The following is a 19856-nucleotide window of genomic DNA, read 5'->3' as shown; positions in this document are numbered from 1 at the left end:
CTCGATCATTGTGGGTAGGTGTATCTGTACAAGAAGTTTAGTGGATAGTACCTAAATTGGCCAAATACTCACAGAACTCATTTTTAAAATATTCTTCACCCAAGTTAGACCGTAACACTTTAATTGTAGACCCAAACTAAGTAGTAATCATAGATCGAAAAGTACGGTATATTTGATAGAAATCGGACTTATGAGTCATAAGATAAACCCAAGTGTAACGGATGCAGTCATCAACAAATGACACATAGTATGCAGAACCCCCTTTGGTGAGAACAGGAGAAGGACCCAAAACATTACTATGAACTAAAGAAAACTGTGTATCAGATATAGAAAGGCTGTCATTTTGGTAAGCTTACACTCCCAACATTCAGTAAGTTTACTAGGAGAAACTTTACCCAATATACCTGACTGAGCTAAACCAGTAAACAAATGCCCTAATCTAGAATGCCACAAGTAGAAAGGATTAGACAGAGAATCTAACTGAAAAGAGAAAAAAGAAGTTTGAGAAGTTGTTATTGACAGATGCAAGCTCTCCATCACATAGTGCTCTTCAACTTTACAGCCAGTCTCAATCTGCTGCTTAGATATCTGATCCTGTACAGAACAGATAGAAGAAGAAAAGATAATATCAAAACCAGAGACATCAAGCTAACTGATAGATAATAAACTGACAGATAAATGAGGAACATAAAAGACAGATGGAATAGAGACAGCAGACATAGTAGATGATAAGACAGACCCAACAGATATAACAGGCATACCAAACCAATTAGCAGCATTAACAGTAATAGGAAAGGGATTGAGAATACAATTTTGAAGTAAGAAGAAATGATGAGTCATATGATGAGAGATACCAGAGTCAAAAATCCAGACAGACGAAGAGATACCTGAAGAATTCCCAAGCAAACCTGAATAAAGAGGGGAAACAATGCAGGTAGACGAGAATGACTGGGAGGTAGACAGTATATGCTGAAGTTGACTAATCTGAGCACTCAATGAAGCCAAGTCAAGATCAAGAGTTAGAGCAGATGCAATAGAACCAGCGAGAGCCTGAAAATTACTCGAAGAATAAGAGTAAAACTGAGTCCGAGACTGCTGAAAAGACGAGCCAGACAAGCATCCCTTCTTAGGACAGTGATACTTCCATTGGCCCATCTGATGGTAGAAGGCACACTCACCCAAGGCCAAAGACATCATAATAATAATCAAAAAACAGAGGGGTTCAAATGTAATAACCCAAAATAGAGCAAAATAGCCAAACTAAAAGTGCAAGTCTAATAACCAAAAAACTGAGGGGTCAAGTTGTAATAAACTAAGAATAACCTAACAAGGTCAATGCTGTGTGAATCAGAAGTCGAGCTAGGGCAGAGAACAGAGACTGAGGAAGAGCTTCGAGGTCGAGCGACAAACCAAACCAAACACAAACCGAAAACGACCTTCGCGTCAGACAGAGGTTCGAGAGAGAGAGAGAGAGGCCTTCGTGAACCTAGCGAACCAGAAGAGGCAGAGGTCGTAAGCAACAGGCCTTCGCGTCAGAGAGAGAAACGTCGTGAGCCAAAAACGAAAGAGAGACGGGAGTCGGCGACGACAAGCGAGATGAAGAGCCAGACGGAGAGACCAGATTGTGCGATACCCTAGCCACCACGAGATCAACGATCGTGTTGCTCTGATACCATGTAAGTTTCTGAATAAACTTGTATATTCAACTTGTATTATTTACAAACAATTCATCAGTTTATATAGCCTTAAATCTACGATTGAAAAAGGAAATACATTCCTATTTACACCACCACAATCTTGCCTAATTTGCCTAATTCCTGTTCTGTGGTAGTATCTAAATGCTCTTGATAAACATAATCCATGTGCATTGTTGATATGGGTTTTTTGCCAAGACTGTGAGGGTATCTCAATTAGCCCCCTTTTTTGAGAATTTGCAAATCTTGATTCCTGAGCTTGCTGGAATGTTTTTTTTTTTTTTATTACCGTTATATTTCTCCTAGGTCCTTAATTTGATGTTTGTGATTGGTTTTGTGTTTGAAAGAATATGAAATGGTAATAAAAATTGGTCATATGTTATAGCTAGCTAGCTAGCTTTGGAAAATATTTCACTTCACACCTAAAATTTACTTTTTTATTTGGTAAATAACATTTTCATCAAAATAAACACAAAAAATATACTATGATTATAAAATTAGCGCAGTTTTGTTTGGACTTTAATTAGCAATTAGTTACCGGAATCTATTTCCTCGCTGCTTGATGGGTTTGGGGAAAAAAAAATTTGGGAGATAGCTCTAGTTGTTTTTAAACTTACTCTGTTATGGCCTTTTCCATTTTATAGCTTAAATATTTGAGACATAGACAGCCTGAGGTGTCCATTTGGACATGGAGACATAGCTTTAGTTGTTTTCCAACCTACCCATTTTTCATTATTATTATTATTGTTGTTGTCGTTGTCGTTGTCGTTGTCGTTGTTGTTGGGTTTATATTATTATTAGTATTTCTGATTAAGACATGCAAAGAGATTCAAATAAGAGTCATCCTCTAAACAAGACATTCAAATGGGTATGTCAATTAGACCTATAAAACTGTAAAATACAATTTACAAACATATAGAAAGGCCATGAATCTCAAGAACAGAGTTTCAAGAAACAATGGTAAATATGAAATGCAACATGGCCCTCAACGCCAAAACCTTGCCAATTAGGAATGAGAACGTGTTGTGACACAGAAAGTCACAGAACATATATAAAGGTAGGTGTGGGCCCCACATCCACATATCTATTCTGTGACTTTTTTCTATAATTTATTTGTTTGTAGCAACATGTTGGTGTTGTGTAGCGAGTCTCTAGAAAATTTAACCACACTAAGGTTGATAATGGTAATGAATATTGAGAATAAGAAATAGAATAATCAATAATCTTTTTTTTTGATCAACTAGAATAATCGCAATTCGATATAGAGAATAGAGAGAAAATCAAACTAGATACCGACTATGAAGCACGGACACCTCTCCGAGGGTTCCGTACCAGTGTCGGACACGTGTCGGACACGGACACGCGGTGGACACGCACTAGAGAGTGTCCAATTTTTTTTTATTTTTTCTGAAGCCGGACACGTCCAGGACACGTTATGGACACTTTCGGACACGCATGGGGCCAATTTCAGAATTTACAAAACATTTTTTGGGTCAATTTCAGAATTTACAAAATATTTTTGGGGTCAATCTGTAAAAAAGCAAAAAAAATTCTGGTTGCCCTAAATCGATCAAAAGCCCTAATCGATGTAAGAGCTTAGTACAAAACAAAAAGAGAAAGAGAGAAGGCGAAGAAACAGAGGAGAAAGAGAAAGAGAACCTGAACCTGGGCTCGTCCGTTGCTCGTCATCGCTCGTCGCTGCTCGTCGCTCCTCGGCCGTCGCTCCTCGACCGTCGCTCCTCGCTCGTAAGGTACATCTTCTTCCTTCCTCAGCTTCGGTCTTCTTCCTTCTTCTTCTGGTCTTCGCCAGTCGATGTCTCTCTCTCTCTGTGTCTGTCGAGGTCTCCTCTCTCTCTCTCTCTCTCTCTCTGTCTTGTCTTCGTCCATCTTCGACTTCGGTCTCTCTCTTTTTTTTTTTCTATTTTCTTTTTATATTTTTTTTCCCTCTATTATTTCAGAATATATATATATATATATTTATTAATTAATTTTTGTTAATAAGTTTTTTTTTCAGTATTTATTTCAGAATATATATATATATATATATTAATTAGTTTTGTTAATATGTAATATATATATATATATATTTTATTAGTATTTATTTCAGTATTTATTAGTTTTGTTAATAAGTCTTTTTTCAGTATTTAATATATATATATTCTGAAATAGTTTTGTTAATATATATATATATATATATTATTAGTTTTGTTAATTTTAATAATAATGTGTGTTTATTAATTTTATTATAGGAACAAATTTGTAATTCTGAAACAATGGCTACTGCGGATGGTAGTTCTAATGATGTACCTGATGATTATTTTGATGAGAACAAACCATTGTGGAAGTATGTAACTAAATTAGCAAAACCTGGGGAAGGAGGAGGAAATTGCCAATTACAATGTAATTTTTGTAATAATACTTTCAAAGGTTCATATACAAGAGCAAGGGCACATCTATTAAAACTTCCAGGAAAGGGAATTGGTGGTTGTAAGAAAATTACAAGTCAAAAACTTTCACAATTGCAAAATGAGAATGATGCTGCTGAATTAAGAATTAAAAACTTTCACATTTAAATTTGTTTTAGATATTTCATTTTAATGGACTTATCTAGTCTTTCTTGAAATAATTATTTTTTCCTATTTTGTATTGTAGATATTATAGTGATGAGTGGCTCCATGAGGATCAAAATAGAGTTCCTCCACATAGGGATGAAGAGGTGACACGTGAGAGGAACAAGTGTTTTAAGAGGTATTTTGAAGATATCACAGAGCGAACCAAGGTGATAACTGAGTTTGGAAAATTTTCGGGTTATGTTGAAGCATTCTCGGAGTATGATTCTATTCATAATAGGTGGCACATGGACCCTTATACTTGGTGGTGTGCATATGGTGCATATGCACCATCTCTTCAAAAACTAGCTTTGAGATTACTTGTGCAACCCGCCTCTTCATCTTGTTGTGAGAGAAATTGGAGTACTTACTCCTTTATTCACTCAGTGAGAAGGAACAAAATGGTTCCTCAAAGAGCGGAGGACTTGGTGTTCATTCATAGCAATCTTCGTCTTTTATCAAGGAGGAGCTCCCAATACTTGCAAGGAGAGACAAAAATGTGGGACATTGCTGGAGATAATTTTGACTCACTTGATGATATTGGAATGCTTGGGATAGCTAACCTCTCACTTGATGAACCGGCTATGGAGGCGGTCCTATTTACAGATGAAGGAGAAGATGGAGGTGGTGGTGAAGATGTTGTAATAGTTTCCTCTACTTAAATTCACATTTTCTGATATTTATGGATTTTGTAATAGATGATAGTTATGGGTACATTGGATAATTTTATATTTTGTGATTTGATTTTCATGCATTTTGTAACAAATGATGGTTGGTAGCTTCAAATGACATGTTATGTATTGATGGAATGCAATTTTATGTTATTTCAATATTTTTTTAATTATTTTTTACTAATTTTGTGACATATAATAAATAAAATTAATTATATATATTGAACGTGTCCCCAGCGTGTCGTGTCCCCCATTTTTTGAAAATTTGCGTGTCGGCGTGTCCGTGTCGTGTCCGTGTCGTGTCGCGTGTCCGTGTCCGTGCTTCATAGGATACCGAGATTTACGTGGTTCGGCGTAAGCTTACTTCCTTCGGCATAAGCTTACGTCCATGGGCAATCCCACAGCACAAGCAATAATTTTCAATATAACAAAGAACGAATACTCAAAGAGCTACCATGGTTTATCACTTAATCTCTCACCAAAACTTAGTTTGTATTTCAACAACCAACTAATATGAGATATACAACTTATATTTATAGTGCGAGAGCCTTTGGAGGTCTTAGAGACCAATTTGAGGTGTTTACAATCAATAAACCAACTTATATATCACAAAATCGGTGTCTCCTGCTCGAACCCAAACCATCTCGCTTGAGCGCGAACAAAATGAAACATTTTGGAGTAGCCTTGCTCTAGCGCTATGAGCCCATTCGAGCGTGGTTCTTTTTCCAGAATTCCCAATGTGTTCTTTGTTGCATAAAAAGGCTTGTACTCTAATGTTTGAAAGATTTGTAATCAACATTGTGTAGTCTTGCAAACCTTGTTGATGTAGAACGCTCAAGTCCAACTCCAATACAACTTTTGAATTGTGGTAAGATTACTAAATAAAATTTGCTTTCTCGCAGGACTTATCAATTTGGATCCATCTTCCAAGCAGTTTTTTTTTACCAAAACACTTGAATATGACATTGCCAATTAATTAAAGAAGAAACAAGGAAATCAGACATGCATTACTAGGCTCTTTAGACATATAAAAACTTGCCATCCATAGCAAGACCTTCAACATGAACTTCATCTCATTGACAATATTACACACAAACAAGATTTCCAAGATCATGGATGACAATAGGTGTGTTCACCTATCCATGAATCATTTACGATTGTTCGTCGCAATTCTTGTCTTGTTCTTCCATGTTGAAACCCAATACGGGTCCACCAATCCCCATGTCCCCAAGGTACACCAATTGTGCGTTGCAATCATCTGTAGCATCGTCTCAATTATTTTCTCCATATAGTTGTCTATTCAAAGTGCTGCCACACAGCCATGCCTTGCCTACACCTCACAGCAACCTTGGTGAACTTGTGATCGGATCAAGGTCTAGATTTTCTGGGATTGATAAAGCAGTTATTGAATCACTCCCATTTTTTCGGTTTTCTTCGCTTGAGGGATCAAAACAAGGCCTAGAGTGTGTAGTCTGTTTATCAGAATTTGAGGATACCGAAGTTCTTCGGTTGTTGCCAAAGTGCGGGCATGCTTTTCACATGAATTGCATTGATAACTGGTTAGAAAGCCACTCTAGCTGTCCTCTTTGCCGGTATAAGTTTGATGAAGTGGAGCTCATGAATTGCACATACACAAATAGTCTTAGATACACCGGAAATCCTTCAAATCTATTAGAGGATCCAAATCTTGAGTTATTTGTTCAAAGATCATCATCAAGATTCGACCTGGGAAGCAGTTTTCGAAAATTTGAAAGACCCAAGAAAGATCTTTTGGTCAAGAAGGTAACATTCAAAAACTCTTCCATAAGTTTGAGCACAAGATCATTATTTATGACATTGTTTACAAGAGGCGGTGGAGCGATCTCAACTCCTCAGACTTGACATTCTTGAATTCCGAGATGATTAGTATCATGTCCAGTGAGAGATTCTCTCCTTTGAATAATCTGACTAGTACTAGATTCAATCATGCGTTTTCCATGAATGAACATGTCATGAAGATTAAGGAGGACTTGGAGATGAAGAGGTTGTATGAGTCTAAGTTTGGTAAAATGAATAATAGTATTAGTAATTCATTTGCATTTTCAAGTTCAAGTTTTCCTTCTGCTTCTAACAGTGAAGGAAACCAAAGTACAATTTCAAGACTATTGAGTCGAGGTGAGAAGAGATCAATGTCGGAGACTACAAACTTTTCAAGGTTCAGAGAGTTCAGTGTAAGGAATAGGAGTGGGGAATCTGAGAGTTCAGAGAGAATGAGGGCGATTTGGCTGCCAATAGCGAGGCGAACAGTTCAATGGTTTGCAGGGAGAGAGAGAAGTTTAGAGGGATCAGAGAGTGAAAGACGACCATCATATGTGTGAATTTGATGGAAGTTTTTCCAGTTTTTCTGAATGTTTTTTGTTGTTGAAGCTCTACAATTGATTGGTTATGCTTTTACAATTTCATGATTCAAAATGTGCTTTTGAGATCACAGCTGTTACAGGAAATGATCTTCATATATATAAATTATAGTGAAATGGCTTTGCCTTGTTACAAATTGTAGGTACAAGAGTCCAGCCTTGCCACGTGGTGTTGCCACAATGTAGCCACGACATTTCTTGGGTGGCTGCACCTCCAGGACTTTGGCACCACGTGTCCACATTACATAACAACACATATGTGGCCCACTTGTGTTGTGTCTCAGCACCTAGTTTCCTCTAGCCAAGCCTAGTATACCACTCCCGGATTGCTCGCTTGCCCAATTCCAGAACCCAATCACCAGTAGCCCCACTGAACACGCTTTGGCCTCCAAGACTAAAATGTTTTGCTCATGTTAGTTAGGCTAGGAGCAAGGCCTAGTTACCCCACTCGGGACCACTAGCGGAAGCTAGAATTCAATGTTTCGTTTGGGCATTTGCTAAGCCCCCCTCTGGAGTGAAGCATGCTTGGACCAAGTTTAGAGAGATGGGGGGAGCTTGACCAAGACATGTGATACCTCAATTGTTATGGTGTGTATCCTTGCTCTTCTGGCATATAAAGCTCCTTACTATCATCCTCTCTATCTCATAAGGCTATCTTGGCCTTTTCCTCTCCCACTTGCGGTGTGTTTATGTAAGAAATTATGTATTATTGATTGATATTTGATTGATGTCTTACAAGATTGATATATTCTGTATATTACAACTCCTATATATAGAGGAGAAGATGGTAGTGGAGTGTGTGATAGTGGAGGTGGTAGGTGTGGAGAAAAATAGTGGAGGTAGTAGGTGAGTGGTATAGTGGAGGTGGTAGGTGTGGAGAAAGATAGTGGAGGTAGTAGGTGAGTGGTAAGGTGTGGAGAAAGATAGTGGAGGTAGTAGGTGAGTGGTAAATTCTAACAGCCCCCCGCAAACTCAAGGAGGATAGAAACTAACCAACTTGAGTTTGGAGAGAGGAGCAAAACAAGAAAATACATAAAAATAAAAAAAGATAGGAGACACTGTATGGTCGTGTCAGACCGTTGGTGAAGACACTGTATGGGGTGTCATAACGTTGTAGAGGACACTGTATGGTGGTGTCAGACCGATGTAGAAGACAGTTTATGGGGTCATGTCGGACCGTTTGTAGAAGACAGTTTATGGGGTCATGTCGGACCGTTGTAGAAGACAGTTTATGGGGTCATGTCGGACCGTTGTAGAAGACAATGTTGTGACAGTTTACGGAGTCTTGCTGGACCCTTGTAGAAACTAACCGGAATCAATGTCGGGACAGTTTACAGAGTCTTGTCGGACCCTTGTAGAAACTAACCGGAATCTATGTCGGGACAGTTTACAGAGTCTTGTCGGACCCATAAAGGAGCTAACCGGAATCAATGTCGGGACAGTTTACAGAGTCTTGTCGGACCCATAAAAAATCGCATCCTCAAAAGGTGCGCTCAATTTTTCAAAAGGCGTGCCATCAAAAGGCGTGCCCAATCCATAAAAAGGCGTGCCATCAAAAGGCGTGCCCAATTCATCAAAAGGTGTGCCGGACATGATGGCGAGGCACGTGGGCGCCTTGGCTTGCGTGCCCGTTTGTCGGCTGGTGGCAAGAGGCGCGCGATGCGCGTGGCTGCCTCGGCTATAAGACAGAGGCTAAGGCTGAGGCAGAGAAAAGCTGCGAAAAACCTCTGAAAAAACAAAAACTCTTCTTCGTTTTGCTGAGAGAGATAGTCCGTAACACTCTGTTGTCTGAGAGAGATTTCTGAGAGAGATACTCTGTAATACTCTGTGGCCCAGAAAATGGCTTCATCGTCCCGGAGTCTGCTCACTCTCTTTCCCGACCTCAATGAGTCAACAAGAGAGACAACTGGTGCGGTGGCCAGTGAACCGCAACCAAACACCTCTGGTTTTGCTCCATTGAACTTTCCGATGCGGTCGGTGGAGCAAAAAATGGCGATGCAAACTGATATTGAGGCTAATCAGTATACTCTGAAGTCATGCGTGGAAACCATGACGGCGGTCACAAATTTGTCGAACCGGCTGCAGAGTAGGACAAATGAGGTGCAGCATTTAAACGCCCAACTGGCTCTGCTCCAACGCATGTATAAGGATGCGCGAGCAGAGATAAGTGTGCTGAAGGCGGAAAATAAGGAACTGAAGCGGAAGGCCACCGTGATGTTCCGATTTGGAGGTCCACCATATGCCGGAGTGGAGGAGCAGGGAGGAGGCAACTTGCTTGGTGGTCTAGGAAGCAACACGGAGGCAGCACCGTCAAGGACCGCCCAGGATGGAGGCAAGAAGAAGAGACCTGTGGCAGAGTAGAGAAGAAAAATCCTGCCTGTGGATGTGGTTGTTTTTTTTTTTTTGTGTGTTTTTTTTTTTTTTTTTTTTTTTTTTGTGTAAAATGCTGATCGGGGTTGATCCCGGCATGAAAAAAAATGACAAGTTTCTGGAATGAAAACCGAGGTGGGTGTGAATGGATTTTTTTTTTTTTTTTTTTTTTTTTTTTTTTTTTGAAAAGAAGAATAAGCATAATAAATAAAATGAAGTGGTGAAGCCAGTGAAATTTATGAAGGCTAATATAATATTTGGTAGTGGGAAAAAGAATGATGGTCTTTGCAAAAAAATAAACATAAATATATATATAGAGATATATTAAAATAAAAGAAAGTGAAGTGGAGTTGATTAAAAAAAAAAAATATTGACATCAAAAAATGCATGTGGGTGGATGTGTGTATTGGGTGACCTTTTACAGTGGGTGAGTCACATGGGAGAGAGAAAAGCAACACACATATGCATGTGCTCTCTCTGCCGATTTTCATGGAGCAAAATCATGATGATAATTTGCTTTTCTAGTGGTAGGGCCCACCAGCACAATTCATGGACCATTCTTTTGATTATACAACATGGAGCATCTCTGGGAAAGAAAAATAGAGAGAGAGAGAGAGCACAAACATGGGTTTGTCCAGACAGCAAGAGAGCTGGGATGAAGATGAGGCTTCCCATTTCTCTTTCTTCATCACTTGACTCCTTGAAAAATTTTGCAAGGCCCTTGAGAGCGACATTGTCCCTGTCGAAGTATGCGTACATGGCGCGATAAACATACGACACATTGTATTCCACATTGATCTGTTCGTTGATCGCAGCTTCGCACTCATCGTGGTACCTCTGGCGAGCAAGCGAAATCTGGCGGGAGATAGGGATTATGAAATCTTCTTTCTTGACCTCTTCAAATGGTTTGAAGATCACACCTGTCTGCGCCAAACTAGTCTCCGTTGAAGCCGAGACAACGAACCCATAACCCCTCTTTTTGTCCCCAAAACTCGTAACAGATGATGAGGAAGGTGAGCTGAAGCTAGGATGTGATGATAAGGGTAGTCCAAGTCTAAGACTAACCCCGTGCATGGAGGAGAGAGAAACAGCCGGACAAGTTGCCTGCGGAAACATGATTTTAGAGAAGAGAGAGAGACGTGGGCTTTGGTGATCGATGGCGCAAGTGGCGAAGAGGACGGAGGTGAGCTGAATGAGTCAGCTCGACTCGCCGGTGAAGCTGTGGACGACGGCGACTATTCCGATGATTCAGTTATGGGATTTGTGGCAGCGGATGAAAGGTATGTGTAGAGGTCCGGCGGGCGGCCAAGGCGAGGCTGCCGCCCGCCGGTGAAGCGGAATTACTAGGTTGTCAACCTTGCTCTGATACCATGTAAGAAATTATGTATTATTGATTGATATTTGATTGATGTCTTACAAGATTGATATATTCTGTATATTACAACTCCTATATATAGAGGAGAAGATGGTAGTGGAGTGTGTGATAGTGGAGGTGGTAGGTGTGGAGAAAAATAGTGGAGGTAGTAGGTGAGTGGTATAGTGGAGGTGGTAGGTGTGGAGAAAGATAGTGGAGGTAGTAGGTGAGTGGTAAATTCTAACAGTTTATCATCTTCTCAATAAGGACAGCTTTCAGCCGGCTCCCCCACTACAACCCACAAAATTTTCCATCATATTGCCTGATGCAAAAGATGTCAAACTTATTCATCGTAGTCATTATCGGACTTTTGTTTTGTGTTTCATTGTTTGCACTCTCTTCAAAGTGTTTTGACTTGATAAAATACAAGGTCTGCACTAAAAGCTAAACATATGCGCTGATCAAAAAAAATAAAAAAAAAGCTAAACATATGCAGCAAAAAATACCTCCTTGCAAATGCTGGTTCTAGCAAGTTTTTTGAAAATGCTCCAAGCGGGAACCAAATGGTTCTAGTTCTGAGAATCTTACCCATCCATGGATTATGCTATTTATATTGTTACCAATGATATTGATACAAATTGTCAATTTCTACAAAATTACTACACTTAATTAAAATAATTATAAAAAGAACCGAGTAGAAGAATTAATAATAGTAGAGCTGTAATTCACATAACCAAACTTTAGACCACATGTGCCTTAAACATAACCCAACATTAACCATTTGTGCATTGTAATAGCCTTCTAGATTGTAACAAATACTTCATTTTGTTGTAATTTATTTGGCTTGAATTTTGCTTTTAAGTCAGTGTTGTGCACTTCGGTTGACATTTCCAAGGTCCCGGTTTGGTCTAGGTGTACTAGTTCAAGTGTTGGGCTAGTGCGACACACGGCTGTTGCTTCTTCCGCAAAGGCAGCGTGTGAGGTGTACCAAATACAAACTCTTTAAATATTACATAAATAATTGAGGCTACACATAACAACAAAAAATATAAATTTCTTGAGTTTTTTGGTGCTTAGCTTCAAGTAGAAAATTATTTAATAATTAATTGACCCAAGTCTTAATTATACTATTAATACTTCTAGGTATGCCAAACTTCAAAACTGATTTATATTGCTCAACAAATCTTTATATGCAATCTACCTTTGAACACAATCCCTTATCTTTTTTTTCTTTTCTTTTATTCCCCTTTCTTTGTCTTAAGTTGAATCAATAGACAAAGCAGAGTCAGGCAATTTATGAAATTTTGTTTATCATTTCACGTGTTGCTTACTAATTTAATGGGTCTCATGATTTATGTCCCTTACAAATATAATGATAACATGTGATAAGCAAAATATAATAAAAAAGACAAATGCGGACAAGTATTCCTAGGTCATTGTTTAATATTAGGATTAGAATGAAAAAAGCCTTGAAAATTGGTGAAAAGGTTAAAAATAGTGATTTGATTTCAATAAAAAATTAGTATGAATCTAGTTAAATAGTCCTTAAATGAGATTATATGTTATTGATAAAATATAATAAATTATCATTAAAGGAGCAAGGGAGGTAGCAGTGTTCCATTAAATCTAGTTCTAACTTTATTGAATGTGCCCAACTGCTATGTTTGCATTTCTTTGTTTTTTTTTTCTTAGATATAGAAATATATATATCAAACAACCATCAGTTATGGAGATTCCATAATGTGTCCAACCATAATAAGCAGATGTTCAAGTTGATAGTTATTGCTTTGCTATAGCCAACACCAGTGACGCCCTTTTCTTCCTTTTTTTTTCCTAGCCACCAAACAGCCTCACCAGAAAATAACATGTGTGTATGTACCAACACAGAATGTACATATGCCCACACCACACATCTATAATAAATATGAATGTTTTTATTTTTTATTTTTTACACGTCACTTGGATTATAAGATGACAAAATGATAAAGTGTTTGGATCGACATTGGCTGATTATGTATGAAATACTCATGTTCGATTTGAAATAACCCAACAACAATCAAAATTCACTGGTTTACCATGATCTAAGATGCTTTTCAAACAGATTACAGCATTTAAGGCTTAATTTTTTGCAATTTTACTGTTCTAGGAAAGTTGTTTTTGCTATTAGTTTGTGTAGTAGTTTTTGTGTTGGTTGTTGTTTGTTTTAACATGTTTCTTTTAAGTCTTTATAATCCAAATTTATGCTTAACTCAAATTCGTTTTTATAATTTTTCTAATTTTTTTAAACTTGATTAGCAATGGATTGTCCTTTCATTGTTTCGCTTTAAGATTGCTCTATTATAATAAATTCAAATCTAAGCTTCTGAACTACTTGATGATTAATGATGTTTCATTGAGAAATAATTATTTTATTTGAGTTTCGTTGTTTGTTCTTGTTGCAACTCTTCATTTTTTTTTTTTTAATAGCAAGGCCACATGTAAATCCCGAATACATGCAATTACCCATCAGTTGCATTTATCAAATCAATTCAAGCACATCAGCAGAAAGAATCACATATCACAAACACTCTCTTGAGCGTGCCAACACAAAAGATTTGGTAAATGCAGGCCATTATTATCATTATTATTTATATTTTTTATTATTATTATTATTATTTTGAGGAGGGACCATTATTGAAAGCATGAAAGACTGCACTTTCCTTCTAGAATTGATCATCACAGTAGCCATTTTTGTGTCCTAAATTTGAGAGCAGGTTCATTGTTCTTCATACATGGTGCATAATTAACCTAAATTTTAGGTCTCTTTCTTGACATATACCTCAGATTTATACCAACTATCCTACTTAAATATACTTATTTTCTAGTTGAGTTTATGTAGCAATTTTCTTGAGATTCATATATTAGGGAAGAAAAATCTTCTATTATTTATGATATATCAGTTGAAATTTTTTTATATTTGGAACTATATAAATGAATTAGTTTTTGGGCTTTGGAGGGTTCTAATTTGCAACCATGTTCTACTTTTTCTCTCCCAAATGCTGAAATTATTATAATTATTATTATTATTATTATTTTTTTAAACATGTAAAAATTTTGGATGAAAAATTAATCAATGTGTACATGTGGGCATCTGAAACTCCATATATGTTGGTCCCTCTTAATGCCCTAGATTAATTACACACTTTTAAAAAGATGATGGTCACTGACAGCTATGTAGGCATCTTTCAGTTATACCTGTAATTAATGTACTCTCCCCCAAATGCTGAAATTATTATTATTATTATTATTATTATTATTATTAAACATGTAAAAATTTTAGTTGAAAAATTAATCAATGTGTGCATGTGGGCATCTGAAACTCCATATAAGTTGGTAACTCTTAATGCCCTAGATTAATTACACGCTTAATAAGATGATGGTCACAGCTATGTAGGCATCTTTCAGTTACACCCGTAATTAAATTACCCACCATGTTGAAAATATTAGGGTTGGTTTGGGATGTTCTAAAAAAGTGCACTTTTTGACTTATTGACTTATATGGGTTGGGTTTGGATTGGGTTTGATGTAATGGGTTAGAGAGGTGATGTGATTTAAATAAGATGATGTGACTTAAATAAGATAGTGACTTTTTGACTTTTTGTATTATTTATCCCAAACCAAGCCTTAGTATCAAATAGAGAAATATTATGATAGCGGAATATTATGATAGCGGAGTTTTTTAAATATGATTTGAGAATAGACTTGTATTTTGAGTTTGTGAATTTGAAAATTATGATTTAAGTGTATAAAATTTGTTTGGTTATGAGTTTTAAATTGAGTTTTGAGTTGAGTGTTGAATTGAGTTTTGAATGTTTGATGTGACATGTGAAATAAGAAAATTTGTGTGGTTTTTCAAAACTTAATTCAAATTGTTATAACTCATAACCAAATACATTACGCAAAATTCCATTGAAATTCTAATCAATATTCATAACCAATTTTTTTTTTAAATTTAATTAAAAAAATTAATTATTAACAAAAAACAACATTAACCAATTTTTTGAATTAAAAATATTACAAAGAAAATAATTTTTTTTTCAAAATAAATATTCAATTACTGATTTAAGATAATTTTTAGGTCATGTTTGTTTGGGTGGACATGAGTTTGAGATTAGATTAATAGTCCAATAAAATTATTAATCCGATATTTGGTTAAACAATTGGAGTATAAACTAACAATCCATTCTACATATGATATACTATTCAATCCCACAGAGGGGTGAGATATAAATTGGAGGATTAAGTTAAAGTTTAGACTATTAGTTCTTCCTTATAATCCTATCGCAATCCAAACATAGGATATGATATACAATTTAAAGGGATTCGTAGTCTTAGGACTATTAGTCATGGGAATGCTAATTCAATCTAATTCAGTTCGCTCAAACAAACTTGGCCTTATTATATATTTGGTTCAAATTATTTTTTTAAAATATTTTTGATTTAAAATATAAAAAATATATATTATTTTTGTTAAAAAAGTCAAAAGCAAATTCCTTTCTTTTTTTTCTTTTTTTTTTTTCAAATAACAGGTGACATTTGCACCCAAAAAAAAAAAAAAAAGAAAAAAAAAATTCCGGACATCTGGGGAGATGTCTAGGAGGACGACCAGGTAGACCAAAAGCGCTCTTTTGAACATTCAAAATTTAAAAACTCACTGTATAGTTAAGTAGGTTTTCAAATGAGTTTTGAAATATGACTTGGAATTAATTTTGGAAAACTTAAACTAAACAATATGTTAAAAATAACTTTGGAATTAAGATTTTAGAACTATACCAAACACAACGTATATATCTCGTACATAGATATTTATGAATAGTTCTCTTGTTTAAGATAATTATTAAGAAATTAGATTGGCGATATAAAATCCTGAAATAAACAGGTGATATATAATTGTTCTTAATAGAATATATTCTCAATCAGCATGGTATTCTTGTTCCTAAATTACTAGTCCATTAAATTTGTCTTAATACTCCTTGTGGTACGATCATGTCTCGTGATTTTTATATCTTGTTTTTCGCACTACAAAACGTATGAATGATTAAGAGTGCATTAAAAACAAGAGACAGATTCTGAGATACTAAGATCCAAGCATCATCTATAATGCCCTCAATCTCCCTCATATTCTTGAAGTACTACGTTGAAGTCTTGAACATAAAAATATTATTAATATAAATAAATTCATAAAAAAATATTAAAAAAAAAAACTTTATTTAGCATTTCCTAATCTTTCAAAGTACTTACTCATTTTGGAACATCAAATTGGAAGGGTATCTCATCACATTATTAAAAGTTCTTAGCTGTAAATCCCTACTATTTATTTGTGCATTTTCTCATTCTCTTTGTGTGTGTGTGTGTGTGTTTTGAAAATGAACACACTCGTTTTGGATTGAAATGATTGGTATAATGATATACTTTTATATATTATATTTGATTTATCATATAAATTATCAGTATTACTTTTAATTTGTCCCTCCACTTACGTCTATTTCTAATGTAGTTGACAACTTGCATGAGAAATCAAATATAATATAAAAATTTGATTATTATAATATTATTATTGTTATTTATTTATTGAATTTATACTTGTCATGACTTGGGGCCTTCAAATATGGTGCCAAAAACACGACTTCTATAAGCCCTTATTATGTTCATGATTTGTACATTAATATAATGTCAACAATATCTTCTAGCAATATAGCTTAATAATTTGTCAAAAAAGAAATTATTATTTGGTGAGCACCGTTGTATAGATTACGCACATACAAAAAAAAAAATTATAATGATTAATAAGCTTGTTAATACAACTCCTTTAGCTTATATGGGTAATATTAAGGACTCAAAACCTGTACCCAAAAAAAAATTGTTAGAAAATTTAATAGTTATCCACATTCATTCAAGATGTGAACTCTATTATAGAAGAGTTGAATTAAAACCTCACACGGTATTTTATTTAGTATATTTTTGGGTATGAATTTTGTACACATTTTTACTTTGTCGCTATCCTGTACTCTTTTACTGTATTTATATCCTATACTCTCACAAGTCACAAAGCTTATTAATATAACTCATTTAATCTTTTATATCTATATCCCATACTCCTCATACTCCTCCTCTTCCTCCTCCTCCTCCCTCCCGCTTTCTCTCTCAACCATGGAGCACTATGGCGAGAGAAGTCTATGCAGCTTCATAGATGAAGAGAGGAAAGCCATACAATCACCAACTCACCTCTCCTTCAAAACCCTCCAAGAAATGTCTGAACAAGACATCCATTTCAGCCCTACAAGGCCTTCCACACCCTCAACAACTGCCTCAATGTACTCACTCATGCCACCACCTAGCCCAGACTCACCCTGGACTCTCTCCCCTCTCCAAACCCCCTCCCCCTCCCTCCTCCACCACTGCATCGCTTCCCTCCACCGCCATGACGGCAACATCTACTCCATTGCCGCCTCCCGTGGCCTCGTCTTCACCGGCTCCACCAGCAGCCACATCCACATCTGGCGGCAGCCGGACTGCATGGAGAGAGGCTGCCTCAAGGCAAGCTCCGGTGATGTCCGAGCCATGTTAGCTTATGGAAACATGCTCTTCACTTCACACAAAGACTACAAGGTTAGAGTATGGAATATCACTGCTTCAGAGAGTTTTAGGTCAAAAAAAGTCCGAACCCTACCTAGAAAAAGCTCATTTCTATTGTTTCCTAGGGTTAATAGAAACCAACACAAGGACTGTGTCTCTTGCATGGCTTATTACCATGCAGAGGGACTTCTATACACCGGGTCATGGGACAAAACAGTCAAGGTTTGGAGGATATCGGACGGTCGAGCTGTGGACTCATTTGTGGCTCATGATGACAATGTCAATGCAATTGTGGTGAATCAAGAAGATGGGTGTGTATTCACTTGTTCATCTGATGGTTCAGTGAGGATTTGGAGGAAAGTATATGGACAGAGCTCTCATACTCTCACCATGACACTCAAGTTCCAACCGTCACCGGTCAATGCATTGGCATTAGGCACCTCACTCACCTCTTGCTTTCTTTACTCGGGATCCGCAGATGGGTTCATAAATTTTTGGGAAAAAGAGAAGTTATCCAGTAGGTTCAACCACGGAGGGTTCTTACAGGGTCATCGTTTCGCAGTCCTTTGCTTGGTGGCGATCGAGAAGTTGATTTTTAGTGGGTCTGAGGACACGACGATTAGGGTTTGGAGGAGGGAGGAAGGCAGTTGCTTCCATGAGTGTCTTGCCGTGTTGGATGCTCATAGAGGGCCAGTGAGGTGTTTGGCTGCATCTTTGGAGATAGAGAAAGTGGTGATGGGGTTATTGGTGTACAGTGCAAGTTTGGATCAAACATTTAAGGTTTGGAGGATTAAGATTTTGCCTGATGAGAGGAAGATTTGCTCTGATGGCAGAATGGACCACAGTGATTTGAAGATGAAGATCATGGAGTATGAGATGAGTCCTGTGTTGTCTCCTTCATGGGTAGAGAAGAAGATTCAAGGTAGTCATCCTTTTCACTAGATTGAAAAAATAAAAAAATAAATGCATGTATTGTAGAGTCCACACCGAATTGGTAGCAATATAGATTTGTCCTACCATTGGTAAACTTGTAATCATATGTATTCAAATGCTCCCTATGCTATATACATAATCATTTGAATAATGGGTTACTCAAAACTTATCTATTTCAATTTTCATCATAATGTACAAATGGATTTTTTTTTTTTTGTTTCTTTATTTCTTTTTTAATTGAGAACTGATCTAGGCCAAGTCATTTGGAACTATCTAAGGAGGGAACACTTGGGATACATACGATCCATTATTAACCTCACATATCAGGTGAAATAGATTATTATAATTTGAACTTAAGATCTCCAAAATAGAGCTTGAGTGATTTATCATTAGAATTGACCATCATGAATATATTGAAATGGATGTCTACACACAAGCACACATACATTAACCGGAATTTTCACACAGCATTGAGAGAGCAAGAGTTCAAATATCTCATTTCCCAAATAAAGACATTCGATGTATATATATTGTGTGTGTGTATATATATGACGGGTAAGAAATAATTTAATCATTGAGTTTGCCTAGTTTTCATAGTTGTCCCTTGGCTAGAAGATGCAGCTATTGATGAAATTGCACACAATTAGGAGATTGCTGGTAGTGGTCATCAATATAGGAGGGTGGTGGCCATGTTAAATTGGAAGTACTAGAGATAGCAAAACAATTACCACCATCACTATCCAACACCATACTCTCTGAAAGACTCATTTATAATATTAGGCGTCACATTACCACACCATGCATGGCCTGAGCTACTCCAACCACGGAACATTGAATACCATTAAAAAAAAAAAAAAAATGGTAGAAGTATTGCCCTAATATTATATAGAGGAAAGAATCTTCTATGCAAATAATAAGAAATTATGTAGTGTCAAATATTGAAATATTAAAAAAAAAAAACATATAATTATATATATTTTTAATTTTTTTAAATGATCAATACATGGTTCAAAAAAATCAATAAATTGAATTGAATCATTAATGTTATATTTGGTTGGGAGATTTGAGGAGAGATTTGGAAAGAAAAATGAAAAAGATAAGTAAAATATGAATAAAATATATTTATATTTCATTTAGTTTTATATATATATATATTTTTAAAAAATTTATTCTCAAATCTTTCAACCAAATACAGTATAACTGTTGATTCAATC

General features: G+C 36.3%; 1 protein-coding gene and 1 pseudogene across 4 annotated transcripts; both read left to right on the top strand.

Moving 5' to 3' along the window:
* The first annotated feature begins 1333 nt into the window (after window positions 1-1333).
* On the top strand, window positions 1334-18793 carry LOC114321812 (protein JINGUBANG). 4 transcript variants are annotated; one of them, XR_014348481.1, is made up of 3 exons: window positions 1334-1676; window positions 7514-8269; window positions 8310-13462. XR_014348481.1 is itself a non-coding variant. In XM_082901702.1 (2 exons), the coding sequence occupies exon 2, from the start codon at window positions 17101-17103 to the stop codon at window positions 18649-18651; it is 1551 nt and encodes a 516-aa protein (XP_082757828.1). In that variant the 5' UTR covers window positions 1335-1676; window positions 13561-17100; the 3' UTR covers window positions 18652-18793. The 4 variants fall into 4 exon arrangements, 1 of the variants encoding a protein (XP_082757828.1); XR_014348482.1 differs by having other exon boundaries at window positions 7514-8188; window positions 8282-9195; XR_014348483.1 differs by having other exon boundaries at window positions 7514-8216; window positions 8310-9195.
* Window positions 5166-7507, top strand: LOC114321813 (E3 ubiquitin-protein ligase ATL42 pseudogene; annotated as a pseudogene).
* Window positions 18794-19856: the final 1063 nt, after the last annotated feature.

The sequence above is a fragment of the Camellia sinensis genome, chromosome 13 (assembly GCF_055761805.1).
Source record: "Camellia sinensis isolate YWXY chromosome 13, ASM5576180v1, whole genome shotgun sequence".
In the NCBI taxonomy this organism is placed as follows: Eukaryota; Viridiplantae; Streptophyta; class Magnoliopsida; order Ericales; family Theaceae; genus Camellia; species Camellia sinensis.
This window is presented reverse-complemented; position numbering and strand designations above follow the sequence as displayed.

Excerpts from the sequence above, each read along its gene's own strand:
- LOC114321812 (XM_082901702.1), top strand. The coding sequence starts at position 17,101 with ATGAATTTTGTACACATTTTTACTTTGTCGCTATCCTGTACTCTTTTA.